Source organism: Lutjanus erythropterus, chromosome 6, assembly GCF_056507025.1.
Source record: "Lutjanus erythropterus isolate fLutEry1 chromosome 6, fLutEry1.hap2, whole genome shotgun sequence".
Lineage (NCBI taxonomy): Eukaryota > Metazoa > Chordata > Actinopteri > Lutjaniformes > Lutjanidae > Lutjanus > Lutjanus erythropterus.
Window position 1 is genome coordinate 8,981,144 of NC_139322.1, and position 20,993 is coordinate 9,002,136.

Genomic DNA, 20,993 nt, shown 5'->3' on the forward strand with positions numbered 1-20,993 from the left:
CCATGCAGAGGTCCGCCTTATTCAATGTGCACTACTCGACTTAAGTGACCAAACACAGAAGTCTATTTTACACTGGTGCTTCCATGCAAAACATTCTGCAGACCACATGACCGTTGCTTGTACACAATAAAGTTAAGGCAACATTTCGACATAATAAGAAGGGAAATGCTCGACTGTTCTTTCTAAAGGCACTACAGTCATCCTACTGATTCTACAGTACAGTCGGCTCAGTCACCATGCTGCAGACATGGCACAGTACAAACCTGGCACTGCTATAGGCTCCACTGGAGGCGGAGGTTGAGCTAGAAACCAGAGGGAAATGTTAAGGACACCGCCTCCTGCTGTGGTGGACCTTAAAAGGTAATTCTGGAATTTTTAAACCTGGGCGCTCTTTTTACATATTTTGGGCTCTAAATGACTAAAAGGTACAAAAAAGGTTTGGAAGTGGTCCAGTAGATCGTCTGAAGTAACATGTTAAAACACCGAAGTCACACAATAACTCAAAAAAAATGCCTACTACCTGAAATTGTAAATTGTAAACAAACTAACCGATGGCGGTAGCTCTAGCTATGGATGGAGCAACATAACGCTTTCAGTTCCACGTTGGAAAGGGCTGTCTGAGGATGATCCGAGCCTGTTAACCAGAACTTTTAGTGGTTGTACTTTGACGGGTGCATTTGCCCCCTGGGCTTACGTTGCAGCCAATGCACTGCAAAACTTTAGTAATTTAGACCCTAAAATATGTCACTCATTCTTGAGAATTGGGACAAAAGGATATTTTGAGGGGGTTTAATTTTTACTCTTCAATTCTGCTGGGAAAATATATTTTAAAAGATCAAACTCTGGGCTATTAAAGCGCCACCTAATTAATTTTTTTATTAAATGTAGACACCACCAGAGTTGACGTAGTCAAAAGACACATTTTCAAGCCATAATTCTAATTTAGCTTTGATTTAGAAGGGCTACGGAGTTGACATGTTATGGTACAGAAACATCTGATAGCAATATTATTTGATGAAATTGTTGAAAAATAGAAATTTCACCGATGTATGAACAGTATTCTTGCTTTTTCTAAACCAGGAAGTGGGACAGGGTAGAGCTTAGCCTATAGACAGACAGATTTGATGGAAATGTGGGACACAGCTTTAAAGGGCCAACATTTTCATTAAAAATCCATTTTAAGACAGATGATTAAAATAGCACACATTTATACCCATGTTATCAAGAATTATCAAGTAGGAATTGTTAGTCTTAGATTTTCAAGGATTTAAACTTTTTTTAAATAGTTCAAAGCTGTGATTTCTTGTATTGGACAAGGATGTTCTCTGGCACAGAGCAAGTTTAGAAATCAATTATTAATTACAGCAAACCAAAACATTTCATAAATGACATATAGTTTTTTTTTTCATAGGGCATGATTTGTCCCAATTCTCAAGAATGGGCAGAGCCCAGGTTTAAAAATACTGGAATTACTCGTTAATTTCCTCCAAACATACAGCAAACTCTTCCTCTTTCTTGGGGTCTTACCTTCCCCAAGCCGTCTGAACTGAAAGCCCTCGACTGATGTAACATAGGAAGCAATGGCTCCCTCCTTCACCACATTGTACAGCACGCTGCGGATCTGTTCATCATCGCTGTTGTAGTCTGAGCCCACGTCCAACTCCACAAACATGTCCACGCCATCGCCTCTTATTATCTTCCTGCAAAGAGCATGAAAGGTCTGGTGAGGTTACAGAGTCTGTGGCGTGCACTGCAGATGCTCAAACAGGAAAGCTCTTAATAGTGGCAAGATTTCTCTTTGGATGTCCCTTAGAGAAATTACTCACTGCCGATGAATTACCGACTGCAGGCCTACACTGTTGGCCTTGAGCAGTTTGGAAAAAGGAAAAGAAATATCACCTGGAGAGAATAAGACTCATGCTGCAGCAGCAGCAGCAGCAGCAGCACACAGCTCCAGGGTATCTACTTTGAGTGTCACAAGGAGTGATTTAACAGATTTGTGTTCTTACTTAATGAGGACCACGCTGACTGTCTGGACACCTGGAATCCTGTTGTAGTCTGACTCCAACTGTGGGGGGGGAAACCAGAGTCGGTTAAGTTGAAATAAACAGACCTGGGCTTTATTTTTCACATAAGGTCACACATACTTAAATCAGCAAAGTCATAAATAGCATGCCTGGACCTTATAAGGCAGCCTCAGGCTGGACTGCACCGACAAGGATACATTTTAAACTGCATTAAATCACGGTTTAACTTTAAATAATGTTGCACCAAACTTAAACTCCAATTAATTTAAAATGTTATCCATTAACTTTAAACTGCCTTTAAGCTGCTTTTTTGAGATGGACTGGGCAAAATAATCAAGCTCCTAAAAAAGCTAAAGAACTACGATTCAGCCAACAAGTTTTTCTCAAAGGAAGAGAATCAGACCTACAGCTTCTCTGTCAAACCACCATGAGGAGGCTAACTAAGCTAACTAACATTTTTAGCTAGCTAGCAAGTAATGTCACATTTTGTGAACTTTTTAGCTAACTAGATAACAATTTAGCTAGCTAGCAAATAATGTCACATTTGTTAACTTTATAGCTATCTAGCAAACAATGGCATATTATGTGAATTTTTTAGGTAGCTGCCAAAACAAAAAAAACATTTGCTTAAGGAATACAGAACCTTCTATTGGACTTGGTCCTGGCAGTCCTAAAATGTATTATTTATCTAGTTCAATTTGGCTAAACAAGCCTCTGTATTGATTAAACTCTATCTGATTTCTGTTTAGACCAGTAAACTTGGATTTACTAAAATGAGATTTGTTTTCAATTCATCTGCTTTATTTTAAAACTGGATTTACTCATTAAGATTCAGATTAAATTTGGTGCAACCCAGTGTTAGAGTACTGTCAGCTACTCAGCAGAGTTTATCCGACGAGAACAGGACATACCGTGTCCACCACCGCTTCAGAGATCTCATTAAAGGCCGGGGAGAAGATGTCCTCGAGCTCGGGGCTATAGACCAGGGAGTCAGTGAAGTTGACGAGAGCTCTGTAATAAACTGGAAACACAGAGAGGGGAGGAGGATCTGTCAGCTAAACCACACATAAACAGACAACGACCACAGGCTCAGCATTAATATCCATCTGTTGCCGGGTTTAGATATTATAAGCCAGATTCAAGCTGTTAAGTTTATTAAAGACAATGTGATATGGGATACTGTTTGGGGATTATTTCCCCTAGGAAAGCTTTTGGTTAAATGTTTCAGAAAGTAAAAACTGAAGAACATGACTGTGGCTTAAATGAGAGCCACATACAAATTATGGCGTCTATTTCCATATCTCAATTGTGGTTGGGTTGCTGCAGCGTTGCACCACACATAGGCCCTAACAAGACGCACACACTGACACAGGCACGCTCTTGCCCACACATTCAAATATAACCATGAAATTACAGTATTAAGGCTCATCTTCCTCTCTGCATGTGTCATGGACATGGAGACACATACCCGACATATTCACAAATAGTGGCAGACGGATTCTGATAAAGCCTCGTTGTTGCAAACACAGAGCTGAGTACGTTGTCTGAAACCTAATCAATGCAAACACTGAAATACAAAGTATGTGGATATCAGCCAAAGTAGCAGGGCCACGAGTTTGCACCAGACATCCTGATTGAACGCTGATGATATCAGAGGGTTGGAAGTTGAGTGGGAGATTGAGTCAGTATCACTACTGTGCCAGCGGCTGCAGAGGAAGAAGAAGAAAATCCTCTGTGAGTGATTGTGGAAGAGAGCCTCAAAATTCCCTCCTCATGCACCAAGTCAAACACATCAGACAGCAGAGCAGAGAGGAGTTATATCAATGGTCTACAGAGAGGAAAGTTAACTGGGCTGACTGGTCATTAAACATGTAGGTCAACTGGTGGAATGTGAGGTACTCAGACATGAATCATACAAAAGCTGCAATTACTTCTTTTAACTTGCTCGGACAGCCAAGTGAAACGGGGTAATCCCATCAGCACAGTCCAGATTTTTTATTTTAGATAAACCGATTCACTTCTGAAACCTTAAAGGAATAGTTTGGAGGATGAGGTAGGTGCTGATGGTCAGTGTATAATCTTCAGTAGATGGTGGTGGACACAGCAGAAGAGTACCGGTGTAGGAAGCTGAGCAATGGTCGGCAGCAGAACATATTTCAGCCACATTTTCACCACTTTTACCTTGCTGTCAGGCAGCTTTGTCAGACAGAAAACAGGCAACTAATACAAGTCAAATATCACCCTGTCCAAACCAACCAGACTCCTTCGGCAAAAAGAGTTATTTTACCTCGCAGAAGACGAGAGCTGCTGGTCTATCACTGCCTTGATCAGCTTGTTTATTTGTGCTACTGCGTCACTTCAGTGTTTTAAAATGTCAGTCAAAGTCATACAATAGCACAAACTAACAGATCAAGGCAGTAGTAGACCAGCAACTCTCGTGGCCTGCAAGGTAAAATTACTGATTTTGCTAATAGTGTCTGGTTGCTTTGGAGAGAGCAACATTTGGCTTACAGCCGTTTCCCTTAAGCCTATCTGACGGCAAAGTAAATCAATGGAAATATTCTAAATAGAACGTACACATTTTTTTAGGTGGGCCTTTATTAAGTGGCTAAAATGCCTTTTGTTGCAGACCCCGTCCACAGCAGCATGTTGCTTAGCTTCTGTGCTCGTACTCCTCTCTGCCTCTCCAAACCAAAGCCGTGTCAACCGCCATCCACTGTAGGGTGTACATCAAATAATCTGAACTATCCCTTTCAAAGCAGCTGGTTGACTTACATCTGCTGTGTCCATTGTCTCTGCTAAAGTGTCCTTGATGAAATCACTGAGTCAAGAAAGTTGCTACACTGTGCCTGAACCTCGCCCTCCAATGAAGAATCATGAAGAAATGTAGCGAGGACAAAAAGACAAAGTTAAATTTCTTTTGTCTTCTTCATTTCTCTTCTTGCACTGCATATAAAACACTCCACCCATCTGCCACATATGTGGGTTAGGACAGGATGTGTATCAAAATGTCGTGCTGATTTATTTAAATGCATTGGTGAGCATCCACTGACACAAACTCCACTGTACGCTCACGCATTAAAAGTGCTACACATTCTACGTCATCAATCTTCTTGCATTTTAGTGCCCTTCAACATCTCAAAAATCTTGGCATTTTATTTTATTAACAGCCTCCATAAGCTTTATGATTTTTATATCTCAATCTTCTACAGAACTATGTCAACAAGGTTGGTTCTACTAATCAGTTTTTCCAGACTTTTGAAACCCTGTCAATTTCTCGATTTAGCTACCTCTATAAAACATCTTAATGAGCTATATGAGTAACTCATTATCAACAAAAATGTCAGCGGTATTATTATGATTCCAATGCCACAGGCTAAGCCCATGAAACTTAAAATAGCCCAGGCCCTCAGGGTGCCCTGTTCTCACACTGCTGCCAACACTTTGTTAGGACGGGCCTGCCAGCCTCTGATTTCAGACTGGCAGTGTGAGTTTAGGGAGGAAGTCAATATTTGTACTGTTTCTTGCAGTCAGATGCTACTTGCCATGCCAAAAGCTGAGAGTCATGTTCTAAGTAGGCATCTGCTGAGCCTCTTGTTGCAAACATGCATGCCCAAATATGTGCAAAACAATAAATCTGCACACACACACATACACACACACACACATACATACAAACACAGTGTGCGGAGAAAATGCCACCACTCTTGGTGTATATTGTTTCCTACCTTTTCCTTCTCCTTTGATGATTACACATCACTGGACATGTGGACACTGACAGCAGACATTAATCATGCTTACCAGGGGCTACTTAATTAAAAGTTAAAGATTTTGTGTCTCACTCTGTGGCTGTGTGTTCTCTGTGTTAAAACCCTGTGGAGAACCTTGCTGCCTTACACCCCCTCTCTGCTTTTGATACCCCCCTCTGTGGTCTTTCATTTTTTATCCCCAGTGGAGATACATGTTATCCCTGCTTCTGGTGAGACTGAATTAATTACATGCATTCCCTCTGCTGTAAATGGTGCAAATTGATAAGCCAGACTAGCTATTTTAAAAATACGCTACCCGGCAAGTAATTTTGCATTTAAACAAGATCTAATAGGTATCAATACGTAACTCTGATGCCTTGACTAAAACATGGCTAAATTTGGGCTGTCATTGAAAGTTTCGTAGATGTTTAACCATAAGTCTGGTATAGCTTAGCCACAAACTAGATGGACCACTAAACAACTACATATATCCCAGTGACAATTTTCAAGTGTTCAATGTGTAAATAACTGCCTATTGTCACATTGGACACCCAGCAAGAAACTACATCCAAATTTCTCAGGTGAAAGCTATAAAATAAAATGCCACACAGGACTTGAAACCCAGTTGCCTGAATGAAAGTCCTGTATTTAACTCACTCAACCACATAAAATTAGAAAAGATTTAACCTAGTGTTATATGACACTTTGATGATGTAACAGCATTTCAGGTGTTTGAAAAGAGGGCGAAGAGAGCGAGAAGAGGTCAAAATATCAACCCGTTCTCAACTATATATCAACGTTGATATCCTGGTCGGTGCTCACTGGGATATTAATCTCAGTCTGTACATCACACATCTCACAAGCTGTGTGGAGAAAAACTCAGCTGAAACAACTTCAAGACCATTTTGGCTAGAAGTGGGTTACACAGTTGAAATGATGTCTGCTGCTAATTGGATATGGATTAGGGCTGTACGATATGGTAAAAAAGTCATATTGTGACTATTTGACTCAAACTGCGATTGTACTATGACATACAATTAGTGGGAATTATCATTTTTGCATTACAATTTTCATTTTGGCAAAAAAAAAAAAAAAAATCGTGATGATATGACATTTTGGCGAGTCTGTACCAAACAAACATGTTTTCTTTCATCTGGAGAACTTGTAGGGCTTGTAGGGCGGGGCATCTCTGCAGCACTACAGTACTTCATTATAATGCTGATTTCTCACATTTTTCCTTTTTCAGAATATTACGATGCGGTTCTGGTTCTGGAATTTGGATACTGCTCTTGGTAATTTTGGGTTTTCGATAGTTTTGTGATTAATCGTGCAGCCCTAGTGTGGATGTTCCTGAGTAGAGCCAACTCTCAAATGTTACAGTGGCGATGACATCGCCTCACACTTGGAATGACACAATAAATGGTTCCACAGTTTGTCACTGCCATTGTCAAGTGAAACTAAAAGTGAGACTGTATGAAAGGCCACAAAGTTATGTTTAAAAATGCACAGAGAAAATCACTATATGCCTATACTGTAGCAATTAAAATATTATTCATTTAACAAATCTCACACTGTCTATGCTCCACTGCCTGCCTCCTCTGTGGCTGTAAACAGCTGTCCTCTCTTAACACTGCTAAATTCTCTTTCCTTACACACAGCATTGGCACCACAAGACATCCCATTCCTGGTGAGGAAAAGGCCTCATTTCTGTCAAAGTAAACTGAGCGCTGCCTATGAAAACATGCAGTTAGGGTGAACATGTAACGACAGAACTGCAGGCTTCAGCACAGCCTGGCAGGGTGCCTGAGTGCAGACTGTTACTGTCAGACTTGTAGGAACGATTGTTCGGCCTGAATGTGGAACCAGAAGACAGGCAACATCAAAGTTAGCCATCAAAGAGCCTCATTTGACCCGCATATAATCTAATCACTTGAGTGGGTTCTCGCCGGCAGGTCAACAGCCGCTCGTAGCCCCAACTCTCTCTGAGCTCGCCGCTTTGACGTTACGGCCTGGCGAGTGCGGGACCGCCGCCGCCTGAGATCCTTTGATTAGAGTGCCGGGTTGTGCCCTGCTGCTAACGAGCGGCTCTTTTACTCCGAGACCCATTCTCCTGTGCATCACTCACTGTTTCCAGCGCACGGGAGGGGGGATCCCCTCGTCGAGCACCGCCACCATCAAGAGTGATGAAACTGTCAGAGTGCAGACATGACGGGTGGGATGAAAAAAAAAGGAGCATTCCACACTCTTAATTCACAAACTTATTTAGCTATTAAAGCTGTTCAGTAGAACTGTGGCGGCTTTGTGCCATGGGCCCCCTCTGAACACATAGAGGCCTATGCAGAAGACAAAGACTTGATTGAGCAGTGAGCCCGGCCTGGCCTTTAAAGCCTAGCCGCATTGGGTTTGACCTTCAACCCCAAATGCAGCGCCCACGGCATCGGCCCAACACCACCCGAGCCATTTAGAGAGGGACTGAGGGCGAGCCAGAATCTGCAAGAACAAGACTCAAACCACACTGCCTCAGCAAGCCCATCAAAAATCTTTAAAGTCCTCATGAAACAGAAAGGAGAGTGCTGATTCTGCATATTGACTTGTTTTCTGGAAAAAAGGCAGCCAGGGAGGGACTTGTCAAAACTCTTCCCGTACTAGGAGCTTCCAGTGAACAGAGCGAGACTGGGACCGATCGCCGCCTCCAAGACGCCTCCGGACATTTGACGTCAGGGAATACAGCACAAAGGTGGTTTTCTTGCTGGGTTTGGCTCCCAGCATGCCGGGCCTAACTAACAGCAGCTAGTGGGTAGCTAAATTACTTTAGCAACAACTAAAGCTACCTTTCGTATATATTGTATTGTATATTGTATATGCTGTATACCCTGTTTTCTTGGAGGCTGTGTTCAGTTCCAGTTCGTTAACGGCACCTGACCAAGAGTTGGAGCTGAGCAGCCAGAGGTCATCAGAGGGAAAACAAAAAAGCATTTTCTCTCTAAAATATGATCCAGTTTTCCCCAAATCAAATAATAGAGTCATTAAAGGTAGAATCAGTAGGATTTGTTTGAGCTGTTCGTAAACACACAAAGACAGATAGTTGCTTGTTGAGTCTACACACTGTTTTTTTGTTTTAGGAAATGTTGCACATTATGCCTTTAAGTTGTACAGTTCTTCAAGTTGCGCTTGAGTCCTGGCCCCCAACCCATTGTATGCTCAATGTAGCGAACGTTAGCTAACTGCTAAAGCAGTCTACTGTGAAATGTCTTGTGCATAATCTGCCGTCACAGCTACCACTTTCCTCAAAGTGAATAAATTCTAGCCAGCGGGCTGGTATTTTGGTGAGACAGAGCAAGGTTTACGCGAGATCCACCTACAGAGCATGATGTTGCTAACTAGCTAACTAATAAAGCCCTTAGCTCTGCACTGCTAAAAGTTGAACATTGATTGACGGGTGGATGTCATGACATTGTTCATTGAAAATGGCCAGTGCTCGTTTATGTAAGTACTCACCATAGTTTCTTTTGACTAGATTTTGATTTAACAATAAAAACATGTTGATTTTGAATATTTTGACATACACTGTTGTGCGCAACATAACTAGGGATGTAATTTTAAAGTGTGAAAAAGTCATTTTTCATTTCATCTCAACTTTAATAATACATATTTTCCCCTCTCTCCCTATTTTCTCTCCATCTCTTTCTCTTCCTTCCTTCCCTTCCTTGATGTAACATATTAATATGCCAGCTGCCTCTTTCTCAGCTTAACTCATGTAGACAGGACCCCTGCTACTTAACCCTTTTGCTGGTAGCCTGCCAAACAACTCTGTCTCCAAGTCCACTCATTGCCCTCCGGGGAACTCTTTGGAATAACTTCTGGCTTCACTATTAAGCTTGACCTGTTGTGCTCTCCCACGGCTCACAATGTACGCATCAAAACCGACCATTGTGTATAAAAACTGCACTTTTTTTTGCACTCATGTCATAGTGATTCTGTGGAACAGCTGGTTTGTATCACTGGGATGAGCCATCCGCATAAGGTTGAAATTACAAAAAGCACTTTTCAAATTAAATCGCGGAACACATTTTTGCAAGTGTTGGCTGTCTGTCCACAGAGACGAACATGTTTAATTCCAACATATCTCCATTCCAGAAGATGTTTTCAGCTGGAAATGCAAGTGTTGTCACTCGAGTGTGATGAAGTACAGTATTACTCGATGGAACAACCCAATCATTTTCCACTGGCATCTGAAATCACTGGGAGACGCCTGCAAGACACTTGGAAAAACAGACTCGATGGAGTCAAACAGTGTATGCCCAAGCTGAGTCGTCCTTGGAATGTTATCTGAGAGTGTGTTTGGAAATGAGAGTGCATAACTGAGCGGAGCAGGTGACAGGAGAGTGTGCCAAAGACAAGAGAGGAGTGAAACTGCAGCATAAAAAAGAAAGAAGTGCTTTAAGGACTTACTGTAGTCTGGTTCGACTGGGCTCTGTATGTTCCTTAGATATGACGAGTCCAACCAGTGTGCTATGGCAGCCAATGAGGGGGGCGAGGAGCAAAGGAGCAAGAGACAGGGGGGGAAGAGACGTGACGCAGAGGTCGATAGGGCACAAACAGGAGCCAAAGGCCAAGGATCAAACAAGAAAAGCGACACAAGGACCAGGGAGCAGGATCAAGTTAGCCAGGCAGGTGCAGTGAGGTTAAAGTTTCAGGAAAGTTAGAAAGGAAATGATTGAAAGCGAGGAGAGAAAATAGAGAGTCACAATCAGAAAAGGAATTGCCATAGGAGTTATCACAGAAACAGGAAATCAGGAAAAGTCACTGAGATGGTCAGAGTTAAATTATACAGAAAACAGGGCTGGGCAATATGGCTTATAGATAACATCTCAGTATTTTTACGCTATGCTGCAATATACACATTTTCTCTGAAACAGCATCACAAATAGTGGGTCGTTCATTGTGATGGCTGACAGTCAGTGAACACTGAGTCCTTCACCAATCCTCCAGGATTCTGCAGAATTTTGCGGGGGACTGTTGTGGTCTAAAATGTCAGATTTCACAGCAACTTTTCTACAAAACTGTGATGCATGCTGCAATGTTTTCAGGCCTTTTTTGCAAGAAAGTAAACAGTACAACATTGAGTCAGTTCCTTGAGACGTATGTATGATGTTTGCTTAGGGGCCTGCTATGAAGGGTGGAACTCGCAGGAAGCCAAAATGAATGGTCAGATTTGCAGAAAAGATGCAGTGACTGGACAAAATTGTAAAGTCAGGCAGAATTCACAGAGATTGGTTCAATTGGTGTTTATTGTTGCAATCGCAACTTTGCAACTTCCAACCTGCCTAAGTTCCATTTTTGTCATGCGGGAGGGAAAAAAAAAAGAAGTTGTTGCCACTGTTCATCACACTACATCTCCATGTCATGTCATGTCCTGCTTAGCAAACAGAATTACATTACAAACGTGGTGCAGAGACGATGACCCTTTAAAACCCAGCAGCCTATCATCGTCCTTTGCGATGATTCACTGTGGACATCATCATATACTAGTTCACTATCTTTGATGAATAATCATCAGTGGACATAATGAGTACACTCTACTGTAAAGCAGCCTTTAAAACATAAATAAAATATAATATACAAAATCTACAAAGACAATATCTACTCTCATATCACACTATCAATACAATATTGATATATTGCCCAGCCCTCAAAGCAAATAGAATAGTCATTAAAATGTGTTGAAAAGTATCAGTAAAATAAGAAAACAAGAAACAAGAAATAAAAGTAAAGTTGTCATTGTAATTTTATAAGAAGCTAGAAATGTCAACATCACTTTTGTTGTGGGATTATTAAGTGTCCCACTAATCTTTACCATCCACAGGCTTTGGTTAGTCATTCTCAAAGGGACAATAGATCCTGTGGTTTTTGTTTACTAATGAGTCCAAGGAGTGTCTGTCTGGAAACACACAAGGAAGTCTGCTTGCATGACAGCATCTCAGAGGAAAGGTCACAGGACATCTCTTTAGAGCTGACTCCTCTTCGGTCCAGCAGAACAAAGAGGATATCCTACAAACCAAACACACGCTTCCACGCGTCGCTCTTCACGTTTCTTCACATCCAGCAAGGGACTTTACAGCGACACAGGGAGGAGCTGCTTCCTGTTTTCCCTCCAAAATGGAAAGAACTGAGCACCATTATAGCCATTTTTTTTTTTTTACCAAAAGTTGAGCCCTCTACACTGGCACAGGCAACAATGACCATGTTCTGTTTTGTGGTGACTCATTCATTCTTCCACTGCTTTGGATGCAGTTACACCGTGGGACATGCTCCGAAATGTCAACTGAGGAGGCCTCTCTGTCGCTATGAAACACGGGTGGGTTATAAGAGAGAGACTCTTGTGCAAAGGTCCCGATGTCTCACAGTATCTGTTCTCTATGTTTACATAAAAAGGGGGCTACGATATCTCATGGACAAACACAGATTTTTTTGATTTTTTTTTTCTTCTTTACGCTGTCACCATACTAATAAGACAGATTTTCACACTCCGATCCAGATTCTGTATGACTCCACTCCATAAACCTCTACTGACAGCAGCCAACAACAGATCCTTCATAATAAAGTGAGTGTGATGGATCCAGCTGTTTTACAGCTGCACACACAAAAACACACATGGCTTCTGATACATCATCACTGTATTTGTGGCAGGTCTTTCAGAGGCCAGGAGATTAGATGTAAAGTCTTGCTTTTACTTTGACTACTCTGCTGCTGTCTGACGCTACAGTCAGGTGAAGAGCAGGAGTTATAGAATTTAATACTGCAAATTGGGGAAATTAATTTAAAGGGATAGTTCAGATTGTTTGAAGTGGCGTTTCCAATCAGGAAAGGCAAGGTAAAGCAGGGAAAATATTCTAAATATAGCATACACTGCTAACTGATATCCATTTCTTTTAAATTCTGATCCTGTCCACAGCCACACATTGCTTAGCTTCTTACACCAGAACTCCTCTCTGCTTCTCCAGACTGGTGGCGTGTCGACTGCCATCCACTGTAGCTAATACACTGACTATACAACCTCACTTCAAACAATCTTGACTATCCCTTTAAAGTCTACCGAGTCCAGCCAGGAAACAGTTGACAGAAAACTTGCCCTACCCAAACCATCTGTGGTCTCCCCCAAGAATACTGACCCAGGCTAATTAAAGCTAATGAAATATCCGCTGCTTCAAAGGCTGCAGATATGTTGTGATCCTTGTCGGAGTCAGAATGGGAGTGAGAGCCAAAGAGAAGGGGGTAACAGCTTCATTATTTTCTGTTTTATGGGCTGATAATCATTGACTGAAACAAGGAACCAGACAGGAACTTAGCAAAAATAGACCTCTTAACTACTGGGTAAGATATTCATAGTGGTATCGTAAGTAAGCACATGCACTGAGTGTATTATCTCACAGTTTAGCAAATCTCAGGAGAGGAATTATTTGACATGGATACTCTTTAGTGTTCAACCAGGAAGCCACTGAAAGTTAAACAAACTCCCAGATCTTTGGAAAACTACAGGACAGCTGAATGCCCTGCCAATAACCACAAATTATAATTCAGTATTTGTTTGGTAACACAACAAACCATTTTTATTTTCTCCAATTCAAGGTATTCTTGTCTGTTGCGCCATTTATAATCACAAAGGCCATCAAAATAAACAGACGTATCAGTTACAAGCATATCCTTGACACTGCCCTGAAGAAAAGGAGATAATTCAAACAGCCGCACACGCTCCATTTCAACCAAACCCTCAGCATCTCTTTCCTAAAGAGGAGCGGCACAAGCCAGTTCTCCAAGGCAACGCATTTGTTATTGGTACAACAGAGTGCAGCATCATGGGGCTCGTTGCAGCAATAAGCCTCAAGTCAGTGACTAAGACGAATCGGCAGTATTCTCTCTGAACAATGTCCACCCTGAGTGCACTGTACCACTTCCAAAAGAGCTGGGATGCTGTGTCTAACGGCAGAACGCCATGATTTCCAAATCCTTTTTGACCTATATGCATTATTGTTTTTTGACAATATACACTTATTCTGTATTTGAAGCCTGCAACACGTTCCAGTAAAGTTGGGACAGAACCACATTTGTGACTGTGATACAGCACCTTTTTTGTAACAATACACAGTAAGTGTTTGGGAACTGAGGACACTAGTCCTCTCAAGTTCTGAGAGTGAAATTCTTTCCCATTCTTGCTTGATACACGACTTCAAGTACCGAACAGTCCAGGTTTCTGTTGTCGTCTTTTGTGCTTCATAATGCACCACACATTTTCAATGGGAGACACGTCTGGACTGTAGACAGGTCAGACTTGAACCTGAACTTTTTTACAGTGAAGCCACACTGTTGTAACACGTGCAGAATGTGTCTTGTCTTTGTCTTGATGAAATAGGCAGGGACGTCTCTGAAAAAGATGACGTCTGGTTGTCAGAATATGTTGCTCCAAAACCTGCATGTACCTTTCAGCATTAATGGGGCCTTCAGAGATGTGACACTTACCCATGATGCCATGGGCACTAACACACCCCCATGCCATCACAGCTACTGGCTTTTGAAGTTAGTGCTGGTAATGATCTGGATGGTCTTGTTCCTGTTTAGCCCACAGCGTCACAACGTTCATGATTTCTGAAAACAATCTGACCTGACTCCACTCAGATGAGCAAAAAACAATAAAGTTCTTCAGTTTGAACATTAAATATCTTATCATTGTTCTGTATTCAACTGAATACCAGTCAAAACTAATTCTGTTTTCATTTATGTTTTAGACAACGTCCCAACTCCTTTGGAAAAGGGATTGTACACAGTCGCACTAACAATTAACTGTTTGAAAATGGAGGCTTTTATCAGCAGCTACCAACCACTTTGTTGATGTTAACAACGTCATGTTTTGTCTGCCCCGTCCACAAAAGGGAGCGAGCCATCTGATTATACAGTGAGGCAGGATTCTCCTGTACACTAAGGTCAGCGTGTTTGACCATCTTGAGGCCCCCCCCCAGCAGTGCAACAACAAAGACCTCACCAAAATAACTGCAGCTGCCAGCACTCGTCCCCCTGTGCCACTACCCAAGAGTCTATGACACACAGGGACACACACACACAGAGGCAGCGTCACTGAAACACACATCTCACAAACTGCCCATGAAACACTGAGTGGGTGGCCCGACCGCAGCCTGTCCACTGCCCAGGCCAAACTGACAGACAGGCTACATTACCCTGATGTATTGTCCACTTATGCTGCAACATCTGTTCTCCTCTAGAGATAACGGAAGAATATCAACCTGGATTGTGTTTTTTCAGCAGGCACCCACAAGCAATAGACGTGATTAAACCAGCTGAGGCTACACAGGAATGCAGCGACCTGTCTGCCTTTACTCCGAGTCCCGGTGGATCAAGGACAGCCTGACCCTCAAGTCTGAGCCAAGTGTCCCTGAAGGCTAAACACAGAACGCATCTATCTGCTCATTCTTCCCTTGAATCAACCGAGAAACTTCAAACTACATGTTTAATCTCAAACCGACTTGCCACAGAGCACTGAGTAAATCAAAGGTAGTTTACGCCACTAAAGACTGAAGTATCCTTTATTTGACAAGAAATGCAGTTGATCACAACTTAAACATTTACTCTAGTTTGGGTTCTGACCAAATATGCAATGTTGTTGAATGTTTAAATGTTCTCTCTTTATTATAAAGCTGTGGTTCCTTGGGCAGGTTCACATTGGAGACTGAGATGTTCCAGCATTTCTTTGAACAAATTTTGCTCTGACAGTCGTAATTTCTAATTGCTGCGTGCCTGGTAAACTAACAAGCTTGCAAGGAGTGTTGCATTACTATGGCAACTGGTAACCGTGAAGAGGTCAAAACTCCAGCAACACTCGGAGTATACAGAACAACTCTATTGTTAGACCGATGTAGCTTGCGCCCTTTATCCTTGAAAGGAGATGTTTCTTTCCCTCTTTAACATATTTGCACCTAGCCAGTAAAGGCTACTTTCTGAACAGGCTAATTACGAAAACAAGTCTTTACCAGCATTAGGGTTGGAGAATGAAGACTAAACATCGACTAGACTGTGCCAAACCATGAAATACACAGATAGAATCGAGTTATTCTGCCACATGAACCTTAGAGCAGTAATGTTATATCACAACTCACATCACCAGTAACAACGGCTGATACTTTGCAGAGGATGAGATGACTTACAGTAATATAACAAGTTATCGTCAGCTTGAGTAATGCCATCTACTTCGCCTGTCTCTCCCTCCCCTCTCCACCGTGTCTGTGTGTGGCTCTCCAGGAAACACAGAGCAGAGGACAGGTGAGAAGCTTGTGTGACCGTCCTGGTCTCCACCCAAGGCAATGGTGAGGGAAACACTGTGTTGATTTCCAAATGAACTGATATTTGGTGGTATTTTTTAGCAGTAAAAATTGAGTTTTTCGGGCCTGGCGAGGGTCCTCAATGAGGGAAGGGTTTCTGTGTTTCAATCCCAATTCAAACTTTAAAGTTTAACAAACCCTGCAAACATATACACTCACTGAAGTGAAAGCAAATAATTGAGTTTAGTTTTCTCAGTTTTTTTTTACAGTGTGGCCTAACAATAAAGTTGTTCTATATACTAAAGATGTTGCTGGAGTTTTGACTTTGTTCCCTTATCCATGCACATTAGAAGTCGTTGAAGTTGTGCCAGAAATCCCCACTCTGCTTCAACTGAGCCAAAAACAGCGATTTTAACACATATTGCTTATTTCTTCTGTTGTGATAGGTTTAAAAATTTGTCATAAAATGTGGTTGCCTTGTTTTTAACACAGTGAAACATTAAAAATAACCATTAAAGAAACAATAAGATGGACAAATCTTGGGGCACCCCTTGCCGGTCTTGAAGGCAGGGTGCCATGGCACCCACTTTGGGAACTACTAGCCTAGAGATAGAAATTCTCAAGCTTTTCCTCCAAAATTAGCACTGGGAAGAATTTAACCCCTGCGGGGCCTCACCAACGACCACCACCATTTCTTCAAGTGGACATGGTAACCTCTGTTTCTAAACAAAGTGGCTAATATCCTCGGTGCAATGGGAACGACTACAGTGGAGTCTGTGGAACAAGGAAAGGCTCTCACACATGAGATAAGCTGAATTTTGTCTCCCAGGAATCTCTTTGGGGATCTGAGTGTATAGGTCAAGACAAGGGGTTAGGAGGACATGGGACGCAACTTCCATATCTCCAGAGAAGATTGCAGACTGTGATTAGAAGAGACAAAAGACAACAATGGACAAAGGAGATTCAAAATAGCCTCATCTCAACAGCCCTTTAGTCTCCAGATGTTTTTTTACAGCTTAATGTTTGACGCCGAGACATCAGGAAATGGGAATTCCTTCACCATCGGCAAATTGTAACACAACAGGATACAGGCCATAATGGGTGCAACTGTGCCACCTATGTCCCCTGCTTTAAAGTAGCGGAGAGGGGGAAGGAAGAAGGCAGAGGCTTGGGGTCTGAGCGGCCAACAGGACAGAGACACTCAGAAAAGTATTCAGCATTCAGCACAGGAAACCAAATTTCCTTCCCACTGCTGTCCTGCTCAGATCTATATAAGGAAACTGCCTCCTCCAATCATAGCGCCATGATCACACTGAGCTGAATGCAAATGTCGAGCCACCTTTGTGATAAGACAATATATTAAAGAAAGTGCTGCATAATCTCAGCCTCCTATTTAATTGCCACATTAAAGCGACATTGACCTTTATGTGGTTACAAAAGCCTGGAAGTTTATGGAAACAGAAGCAGTAAACCAAAGTAATGGGGAATGTTTGTAGGCTCATGTCACACCACAAAATATGAGCACATTAACACAAAAGATTTTCCCATCCGGAGCTGTCAACAAAAGCACAAACTGTCTTTGCATTCTGGGTTGGCTTTACACGGTGAAACTTTCAAGAAACTTTAGCTGGTTGAAACTTAAGCTCTTTTCACACCTGCACTCCAAACTATGTCCTGAGAATCAAGGCAGAAATCGTCCAAATGTGCCCTTTCACACATGCAGCAGGCGAGAGGAGATTGTCTGTCCATGCATGATGGCACAAGTTAGAAATAATCTGTACGGTTTAGGCCAGTGGTTGCGCCTGTAGAGTGAGGAAGATGACTCATTTGTAATGATAAATGCTTCTGCACCGACATCAGTACAGTCTCCAAGTTAACAAACTGTGACGGAAGCAGAGAAGAGTGATAGATGTGAAGATCAGCTGACACCAGTCTGCTGACTTAAGCAATATTGTTTTCCCAGGATGGTCAAGACATGAAAGAGTAGGGCAGGATATGCCTTCGCCATCCTGGGAAATTGTCTGCCTGTCAGGAGAGGCACTGTTATACACTGCTTTCCTGACTGAATTCTGATGTTTTCACATCACAGATGAGAAAAGAAAGACATTAAAACATAAGCTCAAAAAATATTAGACTAGGCTTGCATCAAGGGAGAAAACAATAATTAGAAAAAATCTAGTCTAGCTCGCTAATGTTAGTGAAATTAATAGTTATATTGTGATGTGTGATACTTGAATTGCTTCATTTAGCAGTCAAGTTGCATGGAAATAATGTTTCACACAATTAGCAAGTAGTAACAAGCTGACTGAAAGTTTCACCGTGTAAAGCCAGTCATGGACTTTCAAATTCTTTTTGCACATTTTTGTTTGTCCATCTGCCAAACCGACTCTGAGTTGCAGGTACCAGGTACCATTCCTGCAGTATGTTGAAATAAAACCTCCAACTGCTGAAATGACCTACAAAGCTGTGTTTACATGAAAAAAAACACACTCTCTTGCCATTATGGCTTAATAAATTAATCTTTGTCTGTATTAGCTAAATATTTTCTTGGTGTTAAAAACTGACTCACCCTTCAGTTAAACTTTATTAATCTGTCACAATCACATGCTGTCAACACCGTACACTGTGTTAAAAACTCCTCTGGCTCCTTTAACTACCCAAATTCAGTGAGGCCTCACAGCAGTGCTATTTCTGTGAGCGAAGCACATGATGCTATATGCCGCAGCTCTGATGTCAGCTCGCAAAGCCGCTACCAAAACAATTATTCTGCCATGATGTAATCAGCCTCGCTAACCTGTCGAATGACAGCGTCTGGCACCAGGGACAAACTAAGAAGGAGCAGCTATTAGCAGATCTTTGTCTTTAATAAGGAGGGAAATGTTGGGACCTGTCAGGATATTAAGCTTTTTCTACTTTCGTAAGTAAATTTCCTGCAGAAGGAAAGGAGAGGTGTGATGTCAGAAACGTTGAAACTGCCCTAAAATTGCTATATTGAAATTGAAACAGGACTTTGTTGAACATGTTGTCAAGTGATGAGCAGGTTTCTGATGCCTGATGTGATTATCGATACTTATTCAGTGTTCTCCTTGTCAATAATGTGCATCTAGCAGAGCCATCTGTTCGGCATGAAGTGAATGACAGACCATAAACATGGCGACTTCACAGCCATCAACAGGTGAAATCTGATGTCAAACTATAAACCAAAACCTACAGATGAGAGCAGCACATCTGGGTACTGGTCTCCTGGTCCTGTCCTGTTTGGGTGGAAGCAGCCCCTCTAATTTAACTGGCTGTTAATGTAAATCCTGAGGTCTTTATGATTTCAATAGCATAAGATAAGCATAAACTATTAGGAGCCCAAATTCTATGGCCAGTCAGACTGATGAGCGTCCTTTCAGTCTGCATTCATCAGAGTGGACAAACCTGACATATACAACTTTATTTTGCAGTTTTGGTTCTCTGTCCAATGTGATGTTACTGTAAACTAACTGTATCTCTGTGACATAGCAGAACCGCTGTCTCTGTTTTAATGGCTGTTTGTGCTCCATGATAAAAACTTTAGTTGCACCATAATTAAGATTTTTGGGGATTTGATTAAATCCATATGCACATATCATTTGCTCAGTAACATCATTAACTAACCTGTGTTTGATACAGATGTACACTATTAACTGGCTGAGCTCCACATTTTAACATTTTGATCATCTCCGCTGACGGCCTGAAGTCACTGATCTCTTCTTTCACTGCCTTTCACTCTTTGGGGACGCAAAGAAAATCATAAACTTTCTTTGTTTGACATGCACAATGTGACACAGCAGCTTTTAGGCATGGTGCCACATGTGGCACATGTCCTCTAGACAGGGGACAGGGGACAGGGGACAGGGATGTGACATATGCCTGCTCTCATGTATGCTGTAGGTATGTACAGCAGGACTACTGTTAACCCTTTTGTGCCAAGCATAAACCCAGCTATAGTTTAACATAAGCATTGATCTCTCCAGATAGACTATTACCAATTGATACCCTGAAGGCATCCTTTGTGGCTGAAGCCAAGTAGTAAGCAGATATATTCAGTGAAAAAGTCAATTGACAGTAACTCTTAGTTGTTTTGCTGTCTGCAATAAAAAGAAAACATCTAGGGACGGCAAAAACAAGACAAATGGACCAAGAACAGAAGTGTAACAAGCAGCAGCAAAACCACAGGCATGATTAAAGAGTTAGACCCTTCGTGCAAAGTTTAATACGTTACTTAAACATTTTTCCCCCTGCAACTGTCCGATGTGATATAGTGGGGTGCCTGCATATAAAATAGTTTTCAAGTCTACAAAAAAGGGAGCACATTAGTGAATGAAACATAAAACAGAGGTGCTCTACTGCAGCTTTTATTGTTCATCAGGCTTTCATGTATCTTATTGTGCTGTCAGCTCAGTCACCGGTTAAAAAGATGAAAGACGAGACGAGATGTTTATGTCTCGAAGACAAAGCTGAAACCGTGTGTTATGACCACACTCCGGCAAGCTGGCGAGGAGTGAGGAGAGGGTGCAGCAGGATGTGAAGGCATCATCATTCAGGCACAGACAGACATCATGCACAAACACACGCGCGCACCAACACACACACACACGCAGCCACTGAAGTCAGAGTCACAGATGGGGGAGCTTTAGAGGGCTGAGCGATCTGCCGCACATAAACAAAATCTGTCACAGAGAATTGTTAGATTCACAAGATTTTCTGGTCCCTTACTTGTGCTCTCAGAGACTGGAGGCCATGGTGTGCTCCCATCATCCTCTCCACTGGGCAGATCTTTGCAGACAGAAAACAAGGTATTAGGATACGGTCAGTGCAGGTTCAAGGCCAGAAAAAGCCTCATACTTTAACTAGGCTGCACC

General features: G+C 42.0%; 1 protein-coding gene across 3 annotated transcripts in view; it reads right to left on the reverse strand.

The window, feature by feature from the left end:
- Positions 1–20,993, reverse strand: part of hspg2 (heparan sulfate proteoglycan 2) — a 142,141-nt gene that overhangs the window by 77,046 nt on the left and 44,102 nt on the right. Inside the window, exons 3-8 of one of the 3 annotated variants that reach the window (XM_084720434.1) lie at positions 20,848–20,907; positions 10,229–10,288; positions 2,939–3,048; positions 2,010–2,068; positions 1,528–1,700; positions 264–302 (exon numbers count right to left, since the gene is read on the reverse strand). In XM_084720434.1, the coding sequence (XP_084576560.1) occupies positions 264–302; positions 1,528–1,700; positions 2,010–2,068; positions 2,939–3,048; positions 10,229–10,288; positions 20,848–20,907 (501 nt within the window). The remainder of the gene's footprint in view (positions 1–263; positions 303–1,527; positions 1,701–2,009; positions 2,069–2,938; positions 3,049–10,228; positions 10,289–20,847; positions 20,908–20,993) is intronic. The other 2 variants (XM_084720436.1, XM_084720435.1) reach the window with 2 other exon arrangements.